Source organism: Salvelinus sp. IW2-2015, linkage group LG18, assembly GCF_002910315.2.
Source record: "Salvelinus sp. IW2-2015 linkage group LG18, ASM291031v2, whole genome shotgun sequence".
Taxonomy (NCBI): domain Eukaryota; kingdom Metazoa; phylum Chordata; class Actinopteri; order Salmoniformes; family Salmonidae; genus Salvelinus; species Salvelinus sp. IW2-2015.
The window spans coordinates 4,190,430-4,202,922 of record NC_036858.1 but is presented as its reverse complement, the minus strand read 5'-3'; the positions used below and the strand labels follow the sequence as shown (position 1 = coordinate 4,202,922).

At 47.4% G+C, this 12,493-nt stretch overlaps 1 protein-coding gene across 1 annotated transcript in view; it reads left to right on the top strand.

The window, feature by feature from the left end:
- Window positions 1-12,493, top strand: part of LOC111977549 (neurexin-1a-like) — a 49,965-nt gene that overhangs the window by 28,660 nt on the left and 8,812 nt on the right. The window contains exons 4-5 of the mRNA XM_070448249.1: window positions 7,859-8,158; window positions 9,249-12,240. Coding sequence (XP_070304350.1) covers window positions 7,859-7,911 — 53 coding nt within the window. The 3' untranslated portion in view covers window positions 7,912-8,158; window positions 9,249-12,240. The remainder of the gene's footprint in view (window positions 1-7,858; window positions 8,159-9,248; window positions 12,241-12,493) is intronic.

Genomic DNA, 12,493 nt, shown 5'->3' with positions numbered 1-12,493 from the left:
GGCCCGAGAGGCAGTCCCCCCCAACAGATTTGGGGGGGCACACTAGTGGTGGGCGGAGCCGAGGGGTGAACCAGAGCCAGTCAAGGAGTCGAGTGAAGAGCTCGACGCAAGATTCCGGAGAGAGGTGCTGGCGTTGAGAGCGCTGCAGAGCGGGCGTGCTGAGGTGCGTGTCATCAGCCGGTGCCACCTGTACCGGTCCCACGCATCAGGTCTCCAGTGCGCCTCCACAGTCCAGTACATCCTGTGCCTCTTCCCCGCACTCGCCCTGAGGTGCGTGTCATCAGCCCGGTGCCACCTTACCGATCCCACGCATCAGGCCTCCAGTGCGCCTCCACAGTCCAGAGCTTCTGGCGACAGTCCCCAGTCCAGAGCTTCCGGGAACAGTTCCCAGTCCAGAGCTTCCGGTGACAAGTTCCCAGTCCAGAGCTTCCGGCGACAGTTCCCAGTCCAGAGCTTCCGGCAAAAGTTCCCAGTCCAGAGCTTCCGGCGAAAGTCCCAGTCCAGAGCTTCCGGCGACGTTTCACAGTCCGGAACCTCCACGACGTTTCACAGGCAGCTTCCGGCGACAGTTCCCAGTCCAGAGCTTCCGGCGACAGTTCCCAGTCCAGAGCTTCCGGCGACGTTTCACAGTCCGGAACCTCCAACGACGTTTCACAGTCCGGAACCTCCAACGACGGTCCACAGTCCGGAACCTCCAACGACGGCCCACAGTCCAAACCCTTCTGAGACGGTCTGTGGTCCGGAACCTCCTAAGATGGTCTGCGGTCCGGAACCTCCTGAGACAGTCGGCGGTCCAGAGCCTTCAGCAGGGGTTCTCAGTCCAGAGCCTCCAGCGACGGTCGGCGGTCCAGAGCCTCCAGCGACGGTCGGTGGTCCAGAGCCTCCAGCGACGGTCGGTGGTCCAGAGCCTTCAGCAGGAGTTCTCAGTCCAGAGCCTCCTGCGACGAGCTACGGTCTGGTTCCTCCGGCGACGATCCACGGTCCGGTACCTCTGTGGAAGACCCACGGTCCGGTTCCTCTGGCAAGGATCCACGGTCCGGAGCTTCCGGCAATGATCTCCGCACCAGAGCAGCCATGGAGGAAGACGTCGTATCTGCGAGCGGAGTGGGTACTTCGCCCCGCACCGGAGCCGCCCCCGACGGTAGATGCCCACCCGGACCCTCCCCTATTTAGTCAGGTCCGCACCTTTGGGGGGTTTGGGTACTGTCACGCCCTGACCATAGAGAGCTGTTTATTCTCTGTTGGTCGGGGCGTGATAGTGACTAGGGTGGGTCATCTAGGTGTTTAATGGTTTATGTTGGCCTGGTATGGTTACCAATCAGAGACAGCTGTTTATCGTTGTCTCTGATTGGGGATCATATTTAGGCAGCCATTTCCCCTTTGTGTTTCGTGGGATCGGGGATCATATTTAGGCAGCCATTTCCCCTTTGTGTTTCGTGGGATCTTGTCTACAGTTAGTTGCCTGTGTGCACACCAGTAGCTTCATGTTTCGTTCAGTATTTTGTTGTTTTTGTTCGGTGTTCATTTAAATAAAAGAAAATGTATGCCTACCACGCTGCACCTTGGTCCAATCCTTACGACGATCGTGACACTTGGTGTTTCCAAACTTCGCCCATTTAAGAATGATGGAGGGCACTGTGTTCTTGGGGACCTGCAAAGCTGCAGAAATGTTTTGGTACCCTTNTCCCACGCATCAGGCCTCCAGTGCGCCTCCACAGTCCAGAGCTTCTGGCGACAGTCCCCAGTCCAGAGCTTCCGGGAACAGTTCCCAGTCCAGAGCTTCCGGTGACAGTTCCCAGTCCAGAGCTTCCGGCGACAGTTCCCAGTCCAGAGCTTCCGGCAAAAGTTCCCAGTCCAGAGCTTCCGGCGAAAGTTCCCAGTCCAGAGCTTCCGGCGACGTTTCACAGTCCGGAACCTCCAACGACGTTTCACAGTCCGGAACCTCCAAGGACGGTCCACAGTCCGGAACCTCCAACGACGGTCCACAGTCCGGAACCTCCAACGACGGCCCACAGTCCGAACCCTTCTGAGACGGTCCGCGGTCCGGAACCTCCTAAGACGTTCTGCGGTCCGGAACCTCCTGAGACAGTCGGCGGTCCAGAGCCTTCATCAGGAGTTCTCAGTCCAGAGCCTCCAGCGACGGTCGGCGGTCCAGCCTCCAGCAACGGTCGGTGGTCCAGAGCCTCCAGCGACGGTCGGTGGTCCAGAGCCTTCAGCAGGAGTTCTCAGTCCAGAGCCTCCTGCGACGATCTACGGTTCGGTTCCTCCGGCGACGAGCCACGGTCCGGTACCTCCGTGGAAGACCCACGGTCCGGTTCCTCTGGCAAGGATCCACGGTCCGGAGCTTCCGGCAATGATCTCCGCACCCGAGCAGCCATGGAGGAAGACGTCGTATTTGCGAGCGGAGTGGGTACTTCGCCTCGCACCGGAGCCGCACCCGACGGTAGATGCCCACCCGGACCCTCCCCTATTTAGTCAGGTCCGCACCTTTGGGGGGTTTGGGTACTGTTACGCCCTGACCATAGAGAGCTGTTTATTCTCTGTTGGTTGGGGCGTGATAGTGACTAGGGTGGGTCATCTAGGTGTTTAATGGTTTATGTTGGCCTGGTATGGTTTCCAATCAGAGACAGCTGTTTATCGTTGTCTCTGATTGGGGATCATATTTAGGCAGCCATTTCCCCTTTGTGTTTCGTGGGATCTTGTCTAGTTAGTTGCCTGTGTGCACACCAGTAGCTTCATGTTTCGTTCAGTATTTTGTTGTTTTTGTTCGGTGTTCATTTAAATAAAAGAAAATGTACGCCTACCACGCTGCACCTTGGTCCAATCCTTACGACGATCGTCACACTTGGTGTTTCCAAACTTCGCCCATTTAAGAATGATGGAGGGCACTGTGTTCTTGGGGACCTGCAAAGCTGCAGAAATGTTTTGGTACCCTTCCCCAGATCTGTGCCTCGACACAATCCTGTCTCGGAGCTCTATGGACAGTTCCTTCGACCTCATGGCTTGGTTTTTGCTCTGACATGCACTGTCAACTGTGGGACCTTATATAGACGGTTGTGTGCCTTTCCAAATAATGTCCAATCAATTGAATTMACCAAAGGTGGACTATAATCAAGTTGTAGAAACATCTCAAAGATGATGAATGGAAACAGGATGCACCTGAGTTTCARAGCAAAGGGTCTGAATACTTATGTAAATAAAYTATTTATGTATTTTATTATTAACAAATATCAAAAAKACTGTTTTCGCTTTGTCATTATGMGTTATTGTGTGTAGATTGCTGAGGATWWWWWWWWTWWRWKAAWWWTAGAATAAYGCTGCAATGTAACAAAATGTGGAAAAAGTCAAGTGTTCTGAATACTTTCAAAAGGCACTTTATATTTTTATATTTTATTTTATTTACAATATTAGCAAGGGTCAAGTGCCCAACCAATAGACCTTATTCACAAAGGGGTGCAGCATACTTCAGTTGTAACTAGGCCAGCTGAAGTAGACAGATCATTTATTATAAATACGTTGTGTTATTGATGCCCATTCTGGAGCTGTTTCCGACTTTATCATCATTTCTTAACGACTTGCTTTAAGGGGTTTGTGTGTGCGTACGTGCTTGTGCGCCCTGGGATAAAACGGATCTTATCCAGCTTAAGACAAAACACTGGGCTCTAACTGGAGAGATTATCAGAGAGATTGTCAGAGCGAGCGAGAGAGAGAGCTGTAGGTGACAGACTAGACGATAGGTGTTAAGTAGTGTTAGAGGCTAGTGTGTACTCTATATTTGAATGGTTTCAGTTGTTAGGGGCTAGGCGCTAGGGTGTACATATAAAGGGTTTAGGGTGTAACTTGGTTAATAATAACTTAACGTAGGCGTGTGTTGGCATTTACACATGGTGTATGTGTGATGTGTAGGTTTGAGTGTACAAAACATTAAGAACACCTGCTATAGACARAGACTGACCAGATGAATCCAGGTGAAAGCTATGATGTCACCTGTTGTTTTCTGTCATGCTGTTCCTTCTATTTCCGTAGTGTATTTCCGTATTGTTTTAGTGATTCACCATAGTGAAGGCGTAGACTCAGGTCTTCTGGGTCTCTGTGTTTTTGGTTGGATAGGATTCTCAATTTCTTTCAAAGGTTTTTGCATTCTTCATCGAACCATTTCTCGGTGTTGTTAGTTTTTTTTAGGGTTTCTGCTTGAATTTAAATGTGATATGTTAGCTGATKGTTCAAGTACAGTGTTCAGGCTTCCTGCTGCTCAGTTTACACCTTCACTTTTGCAGGGGAACATTTTATCCAGGAAGTTCTCTAGGAGGGATTTGTTGTTGGTCAATTGTTTTTGTGGTAGGTTTCTACACTACCCTCCTTCCATCTATGGCATTTCTTAAAAGCCAGCAGTTTGTTTGGCTTTGATGCCTCATGGTTGAGTATTGCTCTGTTCCAGTAGATGTGATTTTGCTGTGATCTGATAGGGGTATCAGTGGGCTGACTGTGAACGCTCTGAGAGACTCTAGGTTGAGGTCGGTGATAAAGCAGTCTACAATACTACTGTCAAGAGATGTGCTATAGGTGTACCTACCGTAGGAGTCCCCTCGAAGCCTACCATTGACTATATACAGAGTTGTGACCCGTTTTTTGTTGGTTGTTTTGGCATAGTTATGTCTACGGAGGGATATTGGAGAGGGGGTCCTGTCACCTCCAGGTGTTTGTCTCCCTGTGTGCTACGAGTGTCGGGTTCTTGACAAGTTCTGGCATTTACTGTAGGTCGCTACAAACTAGTACTATATGTCCCTGGACCTGGAAATGGTTGATCTCCTCTAGGGTGGAGAAGGTATCTCCCCCTCTCTGTCTCTCTACCTCGCTTCCTCCCGCTCTCGCTCTCTCTCTGCTTCTCTCTCCATCTCTTCCTCTCACTCTCTCTCTCTCTCTGCTTATCCCTCTCTCTCTCTCTCTCTCTCTCTCTTTCTGCTTCTCTCTCTCTCTCTCTCTGCTTCTCTCTCTCTCTCTCAGGTAGTGTTGTCACCCTGCTGTTTCTCTATCCTCCATTTTGATTTAGTACAGCTGTCCCTGATAATGTACTGTTCACTCAATCACTCTCTCTCACAGAAGCACACACACGCACCAGTGGAGGCTGCTGAGGGGAGGGTGGCTCATAATAATGTCTGGAACYGAGCAAATGGACTGGTATAAAACYCKTGGAAACCATGTGTTGATGTATTTYATACCATTCCACTAATTCCGCTCCAGTCATCACCACGTGCCCGTCCTCCCCAATTAAGGAGCCACCAACCTCCTGTGYCACGCACACACATACAGCTGTAGCCTAATTGCACGGGGTTGCCATGGAAATGACAAATGAGTATGTGAGAGGCTGAGGAGAGGAAAGAGCCATTACATCAGCTGCAGTGTGTGATGTAATAGAATGGTGAACTGGCCCACAGATGTCCTGCTGTCTGATCTACTGACTGACTGGTTGCCTGACATCTAATGGTATGAATGTAAATTAGATCTACAATGTAATGGTGGTGAATGGGTGTGTGTGTTCATTGTATGAAATTGGTTCCTGTCACACTCAGCCCACACTCTCCCTCTCGCTCTCCCTCTCCACGGTAAAGACTCACCGCAGGCTCTGAGTTGGTAATAGCTTTCCTGACACAAATACACAAAAATGTACACACACTCACACTCYCATGCTGTGAGGGAGGTAATTACCAGTGGCGTGTATTCGTGGATGAAGAGGGAAGCCAGGCTGTTTGACCAAATATTTGACCAATAAAAAAAAGAAATCAAATAAATTATKTTTTGTCTCTCTGTGTTTTCATAACTTTCCTTCAATTCTGATCTAACCGTAAATCAWTATGTTGTGCCACTGGCCTGAGACGATTGAKGTTCAATATGRWGCCTAMTAGGCTCACATTAGCTAGCAGGCTAACTTAGCTGGGTCATTGTTGCCTATGCGAGGAAGTCAGGCTAGCAAGCATTTTAGCTAGGTAGCCTTTGACAACAAAAAGTAAAAGCGTGCTGTAAGACAGAGCCGATCGTTTTGCCAKCATGAGAGAGAGGAGGATGGCATTGGCCTTCAGCTAGCCTACAAATAGGGTGAAGCCTTTTTTGTTTTACTTGCACACGCACACACGCACYCACACACGCACACACAGAAATCAGTACCATGGACAGCCACATTATATTTAGCAACATTGATTGGACTAAATKGTTTTTGGTATCTGTAAGTTTGTTTTCACTGTTTTAAACTACGTATATATAGCCTTGTTGATTTGATGTTTACATGTTTCAGTTGAAATGGTGCTGGAATAGCAGAGGCAGTGTTCCTGTGCTCAGTAGTTGATTAGTAAACTGTGGAAAACATGAKCTTTCTTGGCCATGCTGTATGTCATGTACATGTAACTGTTTGTATGCAATATTCTCTTTGTGCACTTTGTGCACTTTTTCTTGACTTGGCTTCCTCAGTGTTTTTACCCACGTCTATAATGTATTTAACCCAGAAAGACCAAGACCACAACAGACAACCTCACAGAAAACACGTCAACAACAGACACCAGCGATACACACACGACACACCCGATCACACACACAGACAACATGGCCACATGGCACGCATATAATGGACACACACTGACGCATAAGAACACACACTGGCACGATCAAATGGACACCACTCACAACTAGGCACGCAAATGGAAGACACACTGGCAGCATAATGGCAAACATGAGAACAAAGACTGCAACCGTGGCACACACACTGGCACACTAATGGCACAGACACATGGACACACAATGGCACAACAATGGCACACAATGGAAGCATCACATGGCAAACATGGCAAATATGGACAACATGGCACACTGGCACGCATATGAACCATGGCACACAACACTGGACGCATAATGGCACACACACTGGCACACATATGGCATCACGCAACTGGAGCGACACACCCACCCAACTGGGCCCACGACATATGGCACACACACTGGCTAACCAATAATGGCACGCCACATAATGGACAACAATGGCGGCCACCTGGCACGCATATGGCACAAACAGTGAGCGCATTTATGGCAGCACAACTTGACGCATCTGGCACCACACATGGCACACACACTTGACGCAAGGACACATAATGGGCACACACTGACGCATTAATGACCACACACTGGGACACACTGGCACACCACTGGCACACAATGGCACACAATGGCACACATATGGCACGACTACGATAGGCACAACACTGGCACATAATGAACACACGCACACTGGCAACACACTGGCACCTAACTGACAACACTGGAACCCACATGCATAGACATGGCACACATCACATGGCACACACATGGCACACAAAATGGGCACACACACTGGCACGCATAATGGCACAACACTGGCATTACTGCATGGCTATGATTGATAATTATGCTAAATTATTACTGGCATGGCTGGTTGCTGATAGTACTTAAGAACACCAACTCACACACACTCACACACACTCACACACTCACATCATTGTAAACTCTCTAAACTAGATGACAGATTTTATAATGACTGTTGAATGCATCAGAAAGCGAAGCATCACAACATATCCTGATGGTTTAATGTCAACCCACTCATGAAGGATCCATCCAACTATATCAGATTACTGGATGAGCAAACAAAGAGTAGATAGAAACATGTCTCAGGTTATTAGGTTCCATTTGACACCAACATTGCTGTTTACACATTTAACATTATGTCCATGATGTTATATTATAAATATTTAAAAACACGAACACATTGACTGGTCTCTGTTTTCCCCACTTCTCTCCCTCCCTCCATCCTTTATCTAACCTCCCTCCCTCCCTCCAGCCCGTGAGGACTACGTAGCAACCTTTAAGGGGTCAGAAGTATTTCTGCTATGACCTGTCTCCCAGCCCCATCCAGTCCTCTAGTGATGAGATCACCTGAGCTTTAAGACCCTGCAGAGGAACGGCCTAATGCTCCACACAGGGAATCAGCCGACTACGCTCAACCTGGCCTTAAAGAACGGAGCCGTGTCACTGGTCATCAACCTGGGGTCCGGGGCTTCGAGCCCTGGTGGAGCCGGTTAACGGGAAGTTTAAACGATAACTCCTGGCACGATGTCAAGTCACACGCAAACCTGAGCAGGTAACCTGCAACGGCAGGGGAGGGGCGAGATGGAGAGGGGGTTATGAAAGAGGGGGTTATAGAAAGAGGGGGTTATAGAGAGGGGGTTATAGAGAGAGGGGGGGGGTTAATAGAGAGGGGGGGTTATAGAGAGAGGGGTTATAGAGAGGAGGGGGGTTATGAGATGGGGGGTTATAGAGAGAGGGGGGTTATGAGAGAGGGGGGTTATAGAGAGAGGGGTTAAGAGTATGAGGGGGGTATGAGAGAGGGGTTATAGAAGAGGGGTTATAGAGAGAGGGGTTATAGAGAGGGGGGGGTTTAGAGATGGGGGGTTATAGGAGAGGGGGCGTTATAGAGAGAGGGGGGTTATATAGAGAGGGGGGGTATAGAAAGAGGGGGTTATAGAGAGAGGGGGGTTACAGAGGGGGGGTTATAGGAGAGGGGGTTATAGAGAGAGGGGGTTATAGAAAGAGGGGGTTATAGACAGGGGGGTTATAGAGAGGGGTTATAGAGGAGGGGGGTTATAGAGAGAGGGTTTTATAGAAAGAGGGGGTTATAGAGAGAGGGGGTTATAGAGAGAGGGGTTTTATAGAAGAGGGGTTATAGAGGAGGGGGGTTATAGAAAGAGGGGGTATAGAAAGAGAGGTTATAGAAAGAGGGGGGTATAGAAAGAGGGGGTTATAGAAAGAGGGGGTTATAGAAAGAGGGGGTTATAGGAGGGGGGGTTATAGAAAGAGGGGTTATAGAAGAGGGGTTTGAGAGGGGTTATAGAGAAGAGGGGGGGTTATAGAGAGAGGGGTTTATAGAAAGAGGGGGTTATAGAGAGAGGGGGTTATAGAGAGAGGGGGTTATAGAGAGAGGGGGGTTATGAGAGGGGGTTATAGAAAGAGGGGGGTTATGAGAGGGTTATAGGGGGAAGGGGAAAGAGATAGAGGGTGTGTGCATGAGAGAGAAAGAGAAGAAAGAGGGTGTATTTGTCTTAAACTCACTGCGTGTGTGTGTGTGGTGTGTGTGTGTGTGTGTGTGTGGGTGTGTGTGTGTGTGTGTGTGTGTGTGTGTGTGTGTAGTGTGTGTGTGTGTGTGTGTGTGTGTGTGTGTGTGTGTTAATTAGCATTCAGGGCTGGGGGACTATGGTTCTGCTAACTGTAGTCTTCTGCTGTTTGCCTGTGTGTACCAACCACTAACTTCTAACTGTACTTAACTACTGCTAGTAATACTAACTAACCTCCATCCATGGATGTGTCATACTACTAACCTGTTTGCCTTCTCCTAGCCTTCTCCACACCTCTCTAACCTCCCCTGGCTTCTACCTTTTCTTTGTCCTTTACGGATGTTGTTCTGTTCACACTTGTTGCTCTCCTTCCTCCCCCTCTCCACAAAGCACTCAGGCATTGGACACGCTATGGTAAACAAACTCCATTGTTTGGTAGATATAACTCTAATCCTTTCCTAGTTTCGGTTACTGTGTTATTTTCTGAGCCGTAGAACAACTAAAACTATACTAGAACAGGATGATGGCGGTTGGTATTCTCGGCTTAACACTCCCCTCCTCCTAGCCCCGCTATTTTTTTCTACCTTTCCTTTGACCTTTTTCCGACGTTCACTCCATCTCCCCGTTGTTGACATGTAGGCGTGTCCTGATTGGCTCATTCCTCAGCTGCACGCGATTGGCCGCTCCCCCTGCATGGTGCAACTTCAGGTCCTGCCTCTCTGATTTGTCCATTAAACACAGAGACAGAGGCCAACCTCCCTCCCTCCCCCCTTTTTAATTTTCTCCTATTCTTTTTCTCCATTCCTCTGCATGCTGTCCATCCTGCRGCTGAGCCCAGGCTCTRCTGTTGTTGTTTGTTTTCTCCTTCCTATCTTCCTCTTGCTGTTGACTGCATGCAGCGAGAGCCGGCTGCATGTGTGTGGAATGACTAACCCATTTAACTGTGTGTGTCAGTGTGTGTGTCAGTGTGTGTGTCAGTGTGTGTGTCACATCATTCAGACCTGCTAATCTGACTAACTCCCCACACACACTCTAACCCACAACCCCTACCCCTCACACACTCCAACCCTCAACACTATCATCACTACTAGCATCATGTGTATCACTAAACTCAACACTACTAACATCACTAACACCATTTACTATCAGAATATTAACTAATATCTAATACACTAACAGATTGTGGCTGCTGAGCCTCAACATATGCCTGAATAACCTGATTAGCTACTTATGCTAATGCAATATAGCCAGGGTAATCCTGGTTAGCTACTTATGCTAATGCTATATAGCCAGGGTAATCCTGGTTAGCTACTTATGCTAATGCTATATAGCCAGGTTTAATCCCTGGTAGCTACTATAGCTATGCTTTAGCCAGGGTAAATCCTGGTGTAGCTACTTATAGCTACTGATTTATAGCCAGGGGTCAATCTCCTGGTTTGCTACTTATGCTAATGCTATATAGCCAGGGTAATCCTGATTAGGTACTTATGCTAATGATATATAGCCAGGGTAATCTAGGTTAGGTACTTATGCTAATGCTATATAGCCAGGGTAATCCTCGTTAGCTACTGATGCTAAAGCTAGCTACACATGCTACTGTAATCTACTCGGTGGGTTAGCCATTGTTGCTAATGAACTAGTCAACATCAAGCTTGTTTGCGTTTTATAGAACCAATGTTATTCCTTTGGTTGTTCTCATGGCATGTGTTTCTAGCTCCAACAGTGCAGTAGTACCTAGCAATAATAACAACATATACAAATAAACTATACACACATCATCCAGAAATGTTTTAAACAAAAAACTAAATMAAGAAGTATCAGAACGAGCAATATCAGAGTCCGGAATATAAATATATATGTATATGAAGGTGTATAGACATTATAGACAGTACATTAATATAAAAGGTGTGTACAGCAGTAGTTATATAGGATGAGCCATGACTAGAATACAGTATATACATACAGTGCCTTCGAGAAAGTATTTATACCCCTTGACTTATTCCACATTGAAAATCTGTGGAAAGACTTGAAAATTGTTGTTCACTGCCAAAGAATGGGAGAAAATCATCGCCATATCCAAAGCTGATACAGACATGCCCAAGACGACTCAAAGCTGTAATCGCCACCAAAGGTGCTTCTACAAAGTATTGACTCAAGGATGTGAATAGTTATGTATTTCATTTTCAAAAAATGTGACAACATTTCTAAAAACCTGTTTGAGAGAAAAAATCTATTTAATCCATTTTGAATTCAGGCTGTAAAAGAACCAAATGTGGACTAAATCAAGGGGTATGAATACTTTCTGAAGGCACTGTGTAAAGTGGGTGGAACAGTATGTAAACATTATTAAAGTGACCAGTGTTCAATGACTATGTACATACAGTAGGGTAGCAGTCTCTAAGATGCAGGGTAGAGTATCAGGTGGTTCAACAGGACATTTTAGGTAGCTTCAGTATTAGCTAGATATTTTAAATTAGGAACTTATCTTGAAAGATTGTTGGACTGCAGCCTTTAGCCCAATCAAGGGACTCGAACTTGAGTATAAAGGACACAGACTTGGACTCAGARATGTATTTGTTCTGCTGCAGGACAGATCTGCTGCCCTGAGAACAGAGTTGGTTCCATAATACTCTAACAAGCCCAAACCACCTCATCACACAGACAGGAAACAGGTCCAAACACGCTAGACCAATTAAAATAACAGAAAAACACAGTTAGACCAATCAAATCACACAAACCAAACAACAGATAGACCAATCAAATCACAGACCAGTCCAATACAACTGACCAATCAATCCAATCAACTGACCAACCAACCACAGCCAAGACCAGACCACCTCCCCAGAACCCTACCAAGTCAGTAAGGGGGCAGACTAATTTGGCAGGCTAGCGCGTAGCGCTGCGTTTGGTGTGAGTATAGCGTGCCCTTTCCCTGTGCTTTGTTGCATAGGTGACCATCTCRGTGGACGGCATCTTGACCACTACGGGCTACACCCAGGAAGACTACACCATGTTGGGCTCAGACGATTTCTTCTACGTGGGAGGAAGTCCCAGTACTGCTGACCTCCCTGGATCTCCTGTTAGCAACAACTTCATGGGCTGCCTTAAAGAGGTGGGGTGTACACACACACACACACACACACTAACCCACTCGTACTCATCTATACATTATGCACACATGCATACACACGTCTACATATGCGCACATCACAGTCGCATACAGAGCTAGGCCTACAGGTTTATCCACAGGTTCATGATCTCATACAGTGTATGATGGTAATAATGTACACAGATACACACACATCTCATACAGTATATACGGTAATAATGTACACAGATACACACACATCTCATACAGTATATAC